Genomic DNA, 15,451 nt, shown 5'->3' with positions numbered 1-15,451 from the left:
AGAAACAATTTTTCACACCCCTTGGAAAATTGCATTTAAAAAAAATTACATGGAGTTGAATTGGAGTTAGGTGTACATTTATTGAACGCATTTTAATAGTTATAATGCTGTTTCTGGTTTCAATTCATTTGCATAACAATAAATGTGCAAGTAATTTAATACATTCACAATGTACAATCAATGAAAACCCTTGCAACTAGTTTCTTTGATAAAATAACATATTTTTGTTTTATTAAATACTTGCATAATATAACAGTAATGTACACATTATTGCAATTGAATAGCGTCCTTGGTCAATGAAATTCATGCGGATGATCCTTCATCTATACATTTCCCAACTAGGAAGCAAAGTGCCAAGGGGAAAAAAAACTGTCATTGAGAAACAGACTACAGAGTGGTAAACGAAAACCTGCACAAGCTTACATTGAAGTTCAGTATTCTTACAGTTGCAATAAAATCATGATAATGATTAAAAGCTCCTGAAACCTTGGCATTTCATTGGCTGATAAAAAAATTATCACAAATCCATTACAAAATTTATGGAAAAACCCTGGAAGAATTCAGGCAAACTTTCTCAGGATAGCAATGCACTTGGATAATATCTCAATGTTTGTTGACTTTCATGATCTAGACCCATATTCAGAAATCTTACAAAGTTTATAATTTAACAAATTATTTTGATCACAATGATAAAATGGGTTATATTATGGGCCAGTATGAATGGCATTTGTATTATTGAGCTTCCACCGTACAATAGAAATCACTAGGGGATTGTTTCATTCATAAAGCTCTTTGTATATAAATAAAGTTATGAACAAATGGAAAATGCTTACACTAAATCAAGAGCTCACCTTTCAACCTTATAACACACACATACATTGTACGTGTAGCAGGCAAAAAAAAATGATTTTCAGGGGCTACTTTTCACCTCTTTCTACCTGAATCTGGAACATTGGATAAGCTTTAGCATTGCAACAAATGGGCATTTTTCAGGATTCCTTTTTTAAGTTTCAAGGGCTCTTTTGATTATCTCATGGGCAAACTCGCCCCAATCCCCGGTGTAATTTTTTCGCTGTCAGGAATTATATCTACAAAAATCATATTTGAACTCTCGCTGAAGGTTGAGCTGATGGGAATGTTACTTTGATTTTGAACCCAAAACATTTTCCAGTCCTACAGACATGTGGATTTTAACAGCTTAATGAATCAGTGCCCTAGAAATATTACTGAGATTATGATCCAAAACACTTTACTTATCAAGATCTTGTCTTCTGAAGAGTTGCCACTGAATAAATTGATAGTCAACTTGAGATTATTCTCAACAGTGCATATGATTAATAGGGCCTCTGACAAATTTAAATGACCACCTTGGAACAAGTTAGCTTCTGTGAAAACAGACAAATCAAAGAAACGATGTGCAAGTTAAGAAAAATTTGGGTAATGATAAGTTATGAGCATTTGAATGTAGAGATAACTATAAATGATGAGGACATCCTCCCCTTGGCAATGTGATCAACATGTGGTATGTCAGACTTGTAACCCCCCCCCCCCCCCCCCATCACTCTTCTGCATATTCAACTTAATTTTTTTTTTTAATTATATCTGTAGATCAATTTTTTTCACTTTGTACTATCCTTAGAATATAAGCAAAAGTTTGGAGATATATTTTCAGTGTACAAAGGGTAGAGTTGTACTTGTTTGACATCAAAAATTTTGGTCGCATTTCCAATAGGAGGATCTCCATGACATAAGTGATTTCAACATTCAAATGCCATTAACATTATTATTGTTTTCAAATTTCATTTATCTTGTTCTTTTATTTTTTCTATTTTCATACAAGCTACTAGTAACTTATTCTATGGGTTTCATTCTCATTTCAGACATAAATTCCAGCTTTGGTGATCATCTCAAAATGAGTTCGAACAGAATCCAATAAGATGACCACCCAAGTATCAATACAAAATATATCCAAAGAAACTTTAAAGTTTTCAATTACAAAAAAAAAGAAGAATCAACATTTTCTATATGTCCAGATCTAGGGGGGGGGGGGTTCCTCGCAGCTGTTTATTTCAAATAGCCGACTGAATTGGGTAACTCACACAGACCATCTTGCAACTTTAAATATTTAACTATTTAGAACATTTCTAAGGCTAAATCACACTCAGCCCCCATAATGTCTTTTTACAGCAAGAAAACTATTCATCCAGAGCCCCCACCCCCTCCCCTTCAATCTGGAGTTATACTTCTACATCTAAAAATCAATTTGGCAAAAGTATTCCATTTTAATAATAGAAGTCGGGTTCTAATAGCATGATTCATTTCGTCAGAGGTGAATAAAAACCATTCTGCTTCCTTCACTCATGGGGCATTTTTTTTTACTTTGTTATAAGCACAAGTGTTTGGTCAACCTCCTGTGTGGGAACTCTGATGAACAAAATGTTACTTCTGAAATTTCTGTCACCACATATGACACCTTACAGTTCTCTCTAATCTTAATGATCAATAATGATCACAATTTCAAGCTTCTTCTCTGGTCCTTTCTTAAACCTCTAGCTGTCCACCAACCACCATGGTCATTTAATCTTTTTAGCATCTTCCCTCGCCTTGTCCATTTCTTGCTTCAGCTCCTTAGCAAAGGTTTTCCCAAATGATGACAGGTCACCTTGAGGCTCATGGGTCTCGTCTGCCATCTTCTTCAGCGTTTCAGACTCGGCAGCTTTGTCTAATGCTTCATGACCTACAAGTAAAAAAAATAATGATTAGATTTTAAATCTCATGAAGTGTCCAAACTGGGGAAAGGCATTTCTATTGCTGTTATCAGGAAATATAAAAATCACATCCCAGGACCATACCATCAAATTGTCAGCTTTTTTCATCAGGCTTCCCTGTCATCCCAAAATGAACTTTGTAAACCTTCAAACTCCAGGATTAGATACTGCTGCCACTTACTCTACATTTACTTAATTTTTTTGGTAGCAAACCAATCTAGCCTGTATTGGTGGCAAATAATTCAGTTCCATTCATTTTAACTGTACATTTCTCAGTGTCCGGGGGGGGGGGGGGGGGGAGGGTATTATCATCCCCCAGAATTTTGCACAATAAATTGGAAACGTCATAAAGGACTTAACATTGCTTTTTTATCAAACATATTGCACAATAACTTGAAACCAAAATTGCAATTTCATATACAAATCTAAAACTCTGTAACTTTCACTTTTCCAAATGATATAAGATAATTATAATTTATGATGGGAATAGTATCGCTGCTGACATTTTCCATTTAAAAAAAATCAAATTACAAAATTACACAAGAAAACATTTTGACACCTGCCGCTATAATAATAAATAAACAAATAAAAATAAGCAATTGAGGGACTTTATTTACAGATTTAATTCCATGCATAAATTATAATTTAACCAAGGTGCAGAATTACTCAAATCTACAACCTTCATATTGACCAATCATAAAGACATGTACTTTTCCCTAACATGCTATTTGAGATTTAGGCAACCGTAAAGCTTGAGCTTTTAGCTGGAATTCTCTGCAGTGTTTTTTCTCTTTCAATCTTCCACTATCTGAATAGATAAAACAACGGAGGTTCAAGAAAGTCAGGTGCAGTGACAACATCCTGGTGTCAAAACTGTTGATTATGGTACCTGATTCAAATGAACAGCTACTGTACATCAACCATGAGAAAACTATTTCATAATAGATTTCCAAGTCACTTCTACTTACCAATTTCATTAGCTTTATTAATTCCATATGCTGTCATCTGTGCCAGTCTTCTCATAAATCTAGATTCTGCAAGCTTTGTATAATGGAAATAAATAAAATTGGGGAATGTTAGAATGCTCTTACATAGCAACTTATAATTTGATATATTTCATAATTCATTGGTGTTTACTACCAAGTACAAAACTTACTACCATCATGCTAGCTGAACGTCATTTGAATATACTTGTTTATTTGAATTTTAATTTAAAAAGTTTAGTTTAATATAATTTGATAAAAAGAAATTTACAAGTATATGAAAGTGCATAGAAGATGAAATTATGTTTTACTTACTGAATCTACTAATTGAGGGTGATTGGCCAAGTACCTACAAATCAAATTAAAAGAAAGGGCAATGAATGAGACAGTTTATACTTATAATTACTGACTTACAAATATGTACAATTTCAGACTTAACTACTAGCAGTAGCAGGGCTCTCGCTAATACAAAAAGAAAAGGGCAATTCCATGGAAAATGTTCACTTTCGAGAAAAAATGAAGTTTCAGATTCCACTTAAGCAGTCAAATTTTCTTAAAAAGTAATCTATAAAGTTTCAATTTCCAATAGAAAAATCACAATATTGATAAAATTTTGTGTTTTTTTCCATCATCAAAAAAATAAAATAATAAATTGCAAAATCTAAAAAATGTGGCTATTTTTAAACAATTCATCTTTCCTGTCTCTACTAAAAGCAAATAAGGTCCCACAGGTCTATTTTAACTTTTGTATAGATGATTAATGTTTAAATCAACAGAAAATCATTGTTATATTTCATGCCATTCATCAATTTTAGAGAAATCGATCTTCAGATTAATGTGATTTCTTTACCATTATCAGTGTCATGTCCGTTACGTTTTTCACTTTAAGTTTTCACAGCTTACAGGAAATTTGTCTGAAGGTACTGCAGATTCAGATTCTATGTTAGAATTAAACCCCCTACCATGTGTAGCAATCATTTTCCCTGACCACTTCTCATTTTCATAAAAATGGCATAACGGACATGACAATTCGCGTAACGGACATGACACCTAATATATGACAAAAGGCAGCATTCACAAAAACAAAATATTAGGCTCAGTGTCACAGACTGTGGTCAGTCTCAATTGCTTGAGGATAGCTGGATGTAATAACTCCTAGAATCTGCATGTCATTCAAGCTATTTTTAGAAGTTGGTAAATGATGAAAGTTCAGCTCTTGTTCTGGTATATTTTTCTGAGAATTAACAGTATGCCACATAATATTAGGATAAGATGCAGCTAAATCTGGCAACATACTCAGATCACAATCTGCATCATTTGTGTTTGAACAATAATTGATTATCTTAGGTGTTTGCACTGACAGTTTGGAGCATGATAAAACTCCAACTTGTGAATTCATGAGATCTTTGATGACATTGCTTCAAAGTATCTGACTTTCACCAACCCTCAACTTCTTCAGTGATGGCACTGGCTCACATTTAAAACAAGTTTGTAAATATTCAGATATCTGTGTTACATGATGTAGCTCTATGAATCCATGAATCTACAGAGGCACTTCTTAATATCACAAAGCAAAGAGGCTGTGGAAGGAATGTGGCGCGATCAATAAATTATGTCATCATAGTATTTTGGTCAGCCATAATCATGATTTGAATGATGTATCTTCGTTTGTACACAAGCAGCGCAGACAATACAATGAAATTAGATACAGCCACATTTGTCAGCAAGCAAGATCGTAAGATTTTGTACATCCAAGATTTGATGAAAGGATGATTATACCAAGGATCTTTATTTTGAATGAAAAAAATCTCAGTTCTAAGCGATTTACAAACATTCCGATTACCTTATAACTCGTACATAATCGATAATGAAAGACTGGTTTCCAGGTACTGCTATTAAAATTTAAAATACTTTTTAATATCATTTTTTAAATCTTAAAATTGACATTAATACTAGTACATATTCTTTATCATAAAATACATTTTATAATACAGGTGTATGTTCATCTTGGATTTAATCAGGTCTGGTACATTTTGTTTTCTTCTCACAAAAAATCTGATTTGCTCTTCTCAGTGTGCCTATGGTACTATTATTGTATTCTATATAAAATTATCATGTGGGCTATAGCTATTAAATTGATAATACCTGCCAAAAGTGCCAATAATATCTACATTTTTTTCTTAAGAATTTTAGTAAAGGTACTTTGCTGTTACATAATTACATTCATTATTCATATTTCTTTCATTTTGCAACTAAGAAGTGCTGATGAAGTTCACTTCGGAAGGGTGTCATGTCCGTTACGCTAGTGTATATTGTCAAATAGTAAGCCATGAATAAAAAATAATCTTTACTATCAACTTTTTCTCTTTTAATTAGATATGGCGGATGGTAGTAACTGGAAAATAATCATTAACTGTTGTTAACTGGTGTAAAAGAAATTTTTCCAAATATTTTTTTGTTTTATAAATATTGTACGCAAAGCCCCCCTCTCAAATTGCAAAATAATAGGAGATATTACAGATTACCAGTTATGATGTGTGTCTCTAAACTCTAGCCTTAACAAGTAACCAATTAGACTTGTACCATATCTTGTAATAAAATAATTATATTCGCTTACAAAAAGTGGACGAAACTGTCATGTCCGTTACGCTTCATGTGTCATGTCCGTTACGCTACATTTTGAGCTATGAATACAGAATGCACTGTAAAACTTTTGTTAAACACCATTTTATGGATAGAGCATGATCTTAAGGTTAAATTAACACCAGCGTCAGGTGCATGCAATCTAAGAATTCACAGGAATTTTGATAAGCAATAGGAGGTAAAAATGCTTCGTCCATTTCGTGTCATGTCCGTTACGCTGACAAAGAGTGCAATTTCTCCGCAACTGTTCAACGAAACGATTTGAAATTTCATGTGTATGTAACTGATACTTAAATGTGTCTGATAAGCTCAGTAGCAATTATCAAAAGACTGCTAATTCTACTGTATAAACCTTTGAATTACAAAAATTTGTCTGAACGTCATGTCCGTTACGCTGGAATTGCCCAAAAACAAATGGGAGAAAACTAGTATATTCCTCAGGAGTCAAACATAGTTCTAAACAAGTATCATACCACTCCATGGTTATATGGTATGCAGAAGGGCGCCCATATTGGTGCTCACTGTGTCTTCTGGAGTCAAATCAACAAATTATGTCTCTAGCTAGTCTAGAGAGACTCAGCAGAGTTAAACATGCACTGTATATCTTTTACTCATTACAGGACCAAGTTTGTCTTTTAGTGACAGGAGTCCTATTTTTTTTGTGAAAACAATGATGTTTATGTCATTTCAGACATCGGATTTGGAACCAAGAACCAGGTTCTTGAACCTCCATTACATGTAGTGGGAGAGGCTTGTGACCTAAAGGACAAAAATTATGCATATACAGTGCGTCCCACAAAAAACGAAACCGAGATTTATCGATGATTTATCATAACTTAATCGCAAATACAATAAACAAATTACCTACCATTTCAAAGCTTAGAATCTCCTCTTTCATCTGAAATTACTTAGATTATTTCTCATTCACGCATGAGTGAGCAAAAAAAATTTAAAAGGGGATACCAAAAAGTCACTTGGCGGGCCGTATCTGGGTTTTAAAAAGAAAACCACATTTTTGAAAAGTTCAATATCTGCTCTTTAATTTGATACCTCAATTACAGAAAATGGTCAAGAAATAACAAAGTTCTGGTTATTTGAAATAAGGCTTGAATTTCAACAATTTCATAAAATGAAGAGGTTTTACAGGCTAGCGTTCAAACTCACTCGACACTCCGTTTTGTTGACGATCAGCCATGCATTAAGTCTCTTGTTACCGTGCGATAGCTTCTGTGGGAAACCGGTGAAAACACGTTTATTTAATGAAATTATGGAAATACAAGCATTGTTTCGAGGGATCATAACTTTTTTACTATTTGACCATTTTCTGTGATTTAGGTATCAAAGAAAAGAGAAGATATTGAACTTTTTAGTCATGTGATTTTCTTTTTGAAATTCAGATACCCCCCGCCAAATGAGTTTTTGGCATCCTTTCTTCGAATTGTTTCTGCTCAATCATGCGTGAATGAGGAATAATCTAAGTAATACCAGATGAAAGAGGAGATTCTAAGCTTTACATTGGTAGGTCATTTGTCTATTTTATCTATGATTAAGTTATGATAAATCATCGCTAAATATTGGTTTCGTTTTTTCTGGGACGCACTGTATATATTTCCTAGCATTCTGGCCTTCTTATAAATATATGGTGACAAAGATATAAACAACAAAATAATCTCAATTCCAGCATTATTTGACAATAAATCAAATTTATTACAATGTTTAGCACGACAGCCTGTACATGTACAGGTGTTATTCCACACTATAAAATAGAAATATTAAAAATCGTTGAGAAAGGGAATACATTGAGCAGGCTTCTCACTATTACCAAGATAGGCTGTGTTTAGTTAATTAAAAACTAAACAAAGAAATCATACAAATGAAAACAAAGCGTGCACTGAAAGTAAAGGAGGGCATGAAAAATCAATATACATGTAGTTATAGTAGGACAGGGGTGCAAACGCTATAAAATTTAGAAGCTTTCCTTTTTTTTCTTTGGATTTATTATAAAAAAATAAGAATTTAATATCGTCTTTAATTAGGTTCTCTATAAAATATTGCCTCACATTTTGTAGTCTGGACATAGGTCTACATCATGTACATCAACTGAACTGGCCATAAGCATAGTTCCATAGAATTAACCAAACATTACCGGTTATTTGTGTATTAATATTTGTTCGGAGATGATCTTGATGAACCTGTTTAACCAAGCCTTTGTTTTCAGGAATTTTGTGGGGGTTTTTTAATAAAATTTGAGATTAAATTTTAAAAAGAAATCAAATTGCATATACATATAAATCCAATTATTGGCATTAGTTTCTCTTGTTGTGTTATCCATTTAAAAAGAAATAATTGATTATTAAAAGGCGGATTGAAGAGCAAAGGGGTGAGGGGTAATTGTAATAATTATTTATAATATTTATAATCAAGTTATAAATTTTATTATTTGTTAAATAATAATTTTTATCTATAAATTGTTCTTCAAAACGGCGTTTTGTAATATTGCTTATCGGAGCATTGTACATGTACGTCATAACGAAGTGGTTCAAATTCCTCACACGTATTATTCACGGCCGATTTCAAAACATTGTATGCAACGAACGTAGAGGGCAGCAACACTTATCAGTGTTGCTATTAGGAAGGTCCACTCGATACGCGCATACAATGTTTTGAAATCGGCCGTGAATAATACGTGTGAGGAATTTGATACTGGCCCAAAATCACAAATTTTGAGGATAACCGGAGGATGGACACGGAGTGAAATACGGGTATAGAGTAAGATATTAAGCTATTTATCTTTCTCGTTATGTTTTTTTTCTGTAATTTTTACAATAAACCATCATTCCATCCCACCTTTGTCACTCGGTATATCTGAACTGGTTCACTGTCCCGAAGTTCGGGTAGGTGGAGCGTAGTGTAGCGGTATGAAGTGGAGTCTGCACGAACTTCGCTCGAGGTATAGTAAATGATATGAAGCAAACACCTAATTTCTCAAATTTTTTTTTGTAACATACCTACGGATACGGTACCACCAGTTGCAGTTTGTGCCTCAATGTCAGGATTTTGTGTCTCACGATAGACCTTCATCCATATATAATCGAGGCAAGTGCATTATTTATTTTTTCCCCTTTTATTTTGAGTGCTATTGCGACCCCATTCTACCCCATTTTGGAGAGTATATGTCTGCCTAGTAATACACGAATGAGTCCTGGGCCCCGTTTTACAAGGAGTTGCGATTGTTCCGATCAATCGCAACTATAGTATAGACGGCAAGCAACGTCAACATCTATTTTGGCTTTTGCAATTGCATGCTTGTTCAAAATATTTTCAAGCTAAGTCGTAAGTATGATGTATATTTATGCATTAATTGTTTTCTTCAAAATTCACTGTGCTTCTCTTTGTTTACAAAGGACATTGTGCAAATTTCCTGTCGAAAAATTTATGGCACTGATGGATTTGCATAGAGTTACGATTGATTGGATCCATCGTAACTCTTCGTAAGACAGGCCCCAGCCCCAGGGCTCCGGCGGACGCGAAATTATTTTTCCCACCGAGTTCTGGACCAACATATGAATATTCATGACTTGCGTCTTCGGATTGAGAGTACGCATGCGCGTGGACTTGGCCTCGACCAGTGCCGATCGTAAGCATTCACGTTGCTCAGAATGAATTAGCATCGAAATTACCGGTAACCTTACATAGTTACATAGGCCTTATAGGCTTAGATCTATATATACATCCAATTCTTAAACACTTATCAAACTAGCTGCCATTAATGGCAAGACATGTGCTAGGGTAGGGCTAGCTTAGGCTAGCGCATTAACTTTACCTCAAATCTGGACCTGTCTAATATGCCTACTAATAGGAATAGCCGACTAATGCCATGGTTAACTTAGAACTTGTTAATTCCGAACTTTAATTGATTAGATTCCTATCCTGTTCATATTCTTTATAAGGCGCTATGAATGTCCAGTTGTTAGGTTGGAAAATAAAAAACTTTCAGCTCGCGCTTCGCGCTCGCATTCATTGTTTAGATTCTTATTCCGTTCATTATTAAGTGCTAAGAATTTCCAGTTTTTAGGTTGGAAATCAAAAACTTTCAGCTCGCGCTTCACGCTCGCATTAATTGTTTAGTTTCCTATCTTGTTCATATTCTTTTTAAAGTGCTATGAATGTCCAGTATTTAGGTTGGAAAAAAAGTCAGCTCGCGCTCGCATCTATTATTTATTTAAATTCCTATCCTGTTCATGATTTGAAAAATGTGTTACGAATGTCCAGTTTTTAGGTTGGAATATCAAAAACTATCAGCTTGCGCTTCGCGCTCACATTAATACGGCATCACGGCCCGGATGTTTGGAACAACCTTCCGAATGATATCAAACAAGCTGCATCTCTTATATCATTTAAAGCTTCACTAAAGAGGTACCTTTTATCTAAATACTTATAAATTCTCACCTGCACTCGCACTCACTTGCACACACTTCATCTTGCCCCTTCCCCCCCCTTTCCTTTTATTATATTTTAAGCAATATAAGTGACATCACTTTTAAATAATAAAGACCCGGTATTTTTATTATGGTTTCCATGTAGCCTCTTTTCCCCTGGCTGCTATTATTTCAAGCTTTCAGCTTACGATAGCTGGCCTCTGCATTTAAATTCATTTGTTATTGTTTACATGAATATTATGTCTATATATCTACTTAACTACTATATAATTGTCACCTTTGTAACTTGATCAGTATGTATGTTTGATTTTATATCATTGTTATAAATTTGTAATTTTGATTTATTAATAAATGCAGAAATACTGCTTTAAAAAAAAAAAAAAAAAAAATTGATTAGATTCCTATACTGTTCATATTCTTTTTAAAGTGCTATGAATGTCCAGTATTTAGGCTGGAAAATCAAAAACTTTCAGCTCGCGCTCGCATCTATTATCTAGTTAAATTCCTATTCTGTTCATGATTTGAAAAAGTGTTACAAATGTTCAGTTTTTAGGTACTTCCTATCCTGTTCTTAATTTGAAAAATTGTTACGAATGTCCAGTTTTTAGGTTGGAAAATAAATATTAGCTTATTTGCCATGGTTTAATAATTATGTCTAGTCCGTATACAGAACCAGTCCTAGATCTAATTTTTTTTTATCTTAGTTCTAGTCTAGTCTCTAGATCTAGACTCTGATCTACGCTGTATCAGCATGGAACCACTAGTGTACCAAAGGGGGGGGGGGGCAGACTGCCCCCTGACGAGTCACAACTGATCCAGGGGACGTGCCCCCCCCCCTTGAGAAGCCAAATTAATAATTTGTAATGTCAAAATGCAACGAAAAAAGACGTATGTCCCCTCTTTTGAACCTAACAAGTTCTAAGTTAACCATGGCATTAGTCGGCTATTCCTATTAGTAAAACTATTAGGCATTAGACAGGTCCAGATTTGAGGTAAAGTTAATGCGCTAGCCTAAGCTAGCCCTACCCTAGCACATGTCTTGCCATTAATTTTAATGGCAGCTAGTTTGATAAGTGTTTAAGAATTGGATGTATATATAGATCTAAGCCTATAAGGCCTATGTAACTATGTAAGGTTACCGGTAATTTGACGATGCTAATTCATTCTGAGCGACGTGAATGCTTACGATCGGCACTGGTCGAGGCCAAGTCCACGCGCATGCGTACTCTCAATCCGAAGACGCAAGTCATGAATATTCATATGTTGGTCCAGAACTCGGTGGGAAAAATAATTTCGCGGCCCGCTCGTGGGCCGGAGCTCCCTGGCTGGGTTAGCGACTACGGACTAGTGACGGTGTGAGCTGAGTGGGGCCGAGGCGCTAGGCCTTACGTTAGATTAGTCATTAGTAGTAGGCCACTAAAATAGCACCAAATAACTGATGCAAATGTTAGCTTCATTATTAAAACAAACTAACAAATTATATCTGAATCACTCACTTTAAAATTGCTCTCAACACCATATTTTCGTCAGGATATCATCGCATCATCGCATCAAGAACAAATGTATGGTATTGTGGAAACAGAGATAAGAAGCGAAAATTACTGACAAAAAAAAATCGAGTCGAGATCGAGGTCTCCCCCCCCCCCCCCCGGGTCTTCCCCTTCCAGGGGCGGATCCGGGCGGGATTTTCGAAAGGAGGGGGTATATTTTCCCTTAAAGAGATCCTCACTGGTGTATGAACGATATTTTCCCATCCTAAATATTTGCTGATTGCGATGTCCTTGATAAGACAATAGGGGGGGGCCCAGAATTTTTTCAGCCATATTTTCCCCGATCGGCCGCTCGAAGATGACATTTTTTTGTTTCTTTAAAGGGGTAGTCCTAATAGTCACTTCTTAACTTTATTCTTATAAATCAACATAAATATATATCATAATACGTATTTATATAATGCGAGCGCGAAGCACAAGCTAATTTTTTTGTGAAATTATATGTATTTTTTCCTAAAATTTGAACATTATATGGACAATATTTATTTTCCTGAAAAAGATGTGTATACAACTAAGTAATTACTACGAACGCGAAGCATTAGCAGGAATTTTAAATACACGTTTTGAACTGATCTAAAAGGTATTGCAGTTAGCCATGAAGACGTTTAATATTTCAACAATCAAATAATGCGAGCGCGAAGCGCGACCTGAAAATTTTTGACATTTCTACATGGAGAATGGAAAATGTAATCATCTTTTTTTCAATCGTGAACAGGATAGCTATATAACAATTGATGCGAGCGGGAAAATTCGAGTTTCATGTTTTGTAAATCATGAAAAGGATGAGTAATAGGCGATCTTCCTACACTAATAATGCGAGCACCAATTTTTTTATATTGTGATCTAAAACTGGATAATGATTTAAATAGAGAACAAGTTAAAAATCAATTTGTAAATCAAACTATAATAATGAAAATTGGATTTACGAGGTAAAAAGTTTTATATATTGACTTCCAAACTTGATATTTAAGCTCCATATTGAACAAGATATGTAAATCACGTAACAGGCAATGCGAGCGCGAAGCGCGAGTGAAAATTTTATATAGTGACATGAAAGAGTCTTTATTTTCCAAGTCTTCCCTTCACTCCTATTTTATTCACTCATCTTCCTCCTCTTCTTTTTTCTCCTCTCTTTTCCCTCCTTTTTTTTCTTTCCCTTTTTTTTTCTTTTTTTTTGCTCCGCCAATAGGGGGGGGGGGGCCCTCGGGCCCCCCCCAGGATCTGCCTATGCATAATTACCCTTACACAATCAGGTAATAAATGTTGTACTCGAACATGATGCCTAACGTTAAACGATCTGCGATCGTACCTGAGTGTGAATGTGAGCTGATCACTTTCCAGTAATTGCTTCTTTTCCATTAAGTATAAAAAAAACTCAAGGAATATGAATGCTTGTCAGGATAACGTACTAATACAGGGCAGGAGAGGTGGTCTTGCACGATTTCCTAAGAACTTTTCTTTCCTATCTTTCCTTTACTTTTTTTAACTGATCTAGATTGAACAAAGAAATTATTCTTTTTGAAAAAAAAGGGAAAGCAAATTTACAAGGCAACAATAGTCAAAACTGACTAGTTTGCCTATTTAAAATAACAACAACAACAATGAAAATATTTTTTCTCGTAATTTTGGCTTTGAAAATATGCAAAGATTCAAGTGTGATTTAAATGCAACCGATTGGAGTGTTGTCTTAAATGAGTCTGACGTTGAAATAGCTTACAGTAAATTTCTTGAATTGTTGACAACACTATATGAAAAGAATTTCCCTCTCCTATGCAAGAAACAAAAAGATAGAATAAAATATCCTCAGATGCCTTGGGTATCCAAATCTTTATTGAAATGTATCAACAAGAAAAACAAAGTATTTTGTAAGTTTAAACTAAGGAGAACATATTGGAGCGAAGCAGAAATACTCTTGCTATAGGAATATTTTAACATCTTTACTACGAGACGCTAAAAAATCATATGATGAAAAGTTTAAGTCAGTCTTCAAAGATATGAAGGGAACCTGGAAAATTATAAGACAAACGCTAAATTCAAAACAAAAGAGTCAGGGTCCCTCTAAACTTTTAGTAGATGGGGTTTTGACTGAAGATCATGCACAAATGAGTAACGCTTGTAATCAATTTTTCTCATCAATAGGAAATAAATTGTCATCTAGTCTTCCCGCAAGTCAAAAACTCTTCCATGATTACCTTAGTAATCGACTTCCGGCCCTGTTCATGTTTCTTTACTCCTGTCGTTGAAAAGGAAGGGATTGACATTGTTCATAATTTGAAAACAAATAAGGCTGCTGGGTATGATATGGCCTATCTAATAAGCTTATTAAAGAAGTTATTGATGTTATTGTTTCTCCTATTACTCATATATTCAATTTATCTATTGTATATGGAATCGTTCCTTTGAGTATGAAGATAGCAAAAGTTGTGCCGATTTACAAAAAGGGAAACCCTCAGTAACATAACCCTTTTGTAACATAAACAGAATAGGTATATATATAAAAAATTGATGCGAGCGCAAAGCGCAAGCGGAAATTTTCAAGATTTAGACCTACTCTAACGAGACTCTCTATTCATATTTTGTAAATCATGAAAATGATGAGTAATTGGATCTTCCATACATTAATAATGCGAGCGCAAAGCGCGAGCAGAAAATTGAACTGATCGAAAAGGTACCTGTTGCTTGCGCTTAGCCATGAAGACGTTACATATTTCAAAAATCAAATAATGCGAGCGCGAAGCGCAAGCTTAAAAAAATAAGCTTTAAAAAATGACACAAAGCGCGAGCAGAATTTTTTTAATACTGTGATCTGGAACTGGATATATTTAAATAGAGAACAACTTGAGTATCTGAATAAACATGCGCGCGCGTGTTTCATATTTAGACCTAGAATCTATGCATTCTAAATACATATTTTATCATAAAAATCAAAGCGAGCGCGAAGCGCAAGCTAAAACAATTTAATATTCCGATCTGAAAAAAGGAGTCAATTTCAACTCTACAGTGCGTATCAAAAAAAAGTTTACACTTAGAAAAAGTCCTGTAAAATTATACATTTGTAATATCCTGAA

General features: G+C 34.5%; 1 protein-coding gene across 1 annotated transcript; it reads right to left on the bottom strand.

Moving 5' to 3' along the window:
• Positions 1-200: 200 nt before the first annotated feature.
• LOC129257711 (uncharacterized) lies at positions 201-12,411 on the bottom strand. The gene is made up of 4 exons (XM_054896103.2): positions 12,330-12,411; positions 4,067-4,100; positions 3,737-3,809; positions 201-2,737 (listed from the first exon to the last, which is right to left on the bottom strand). Exons 1-4 carry the CDS (start codon positions 12,350-12,352, stop codon positions 2,574-2,576), a joined length of 294 nt encoding a protein of 97 aa, XP_054752078.1. The 5' UTR covers positions 12,353-12,411; the 3' UTR covers positions 201-2,573.
• Between the last annotated feature and the right edge of the window lie 3,040 nt (positions 12,412-15,451).

Source organism: Lytechinus pictus, chromosome 3 (assembly GCF_037042905.1).
Source record: "Lytechinus pictus isolate F3 Inbred chromosome 3, Lp3.0, whole genome shotgun sequence".
Lineage (NCBI taxonomy): Eukaryota > Metazoa > Echinodermata > Echinoidea > Temnopleuroida > Toxopneustidae > Lytechinus > Lytechinus pictus.
The sequence above is the reverse complement of the archived record's forward strand: the minus strand, read 5'-3'. Positions and strand labels throughout refer to the sequence as shown.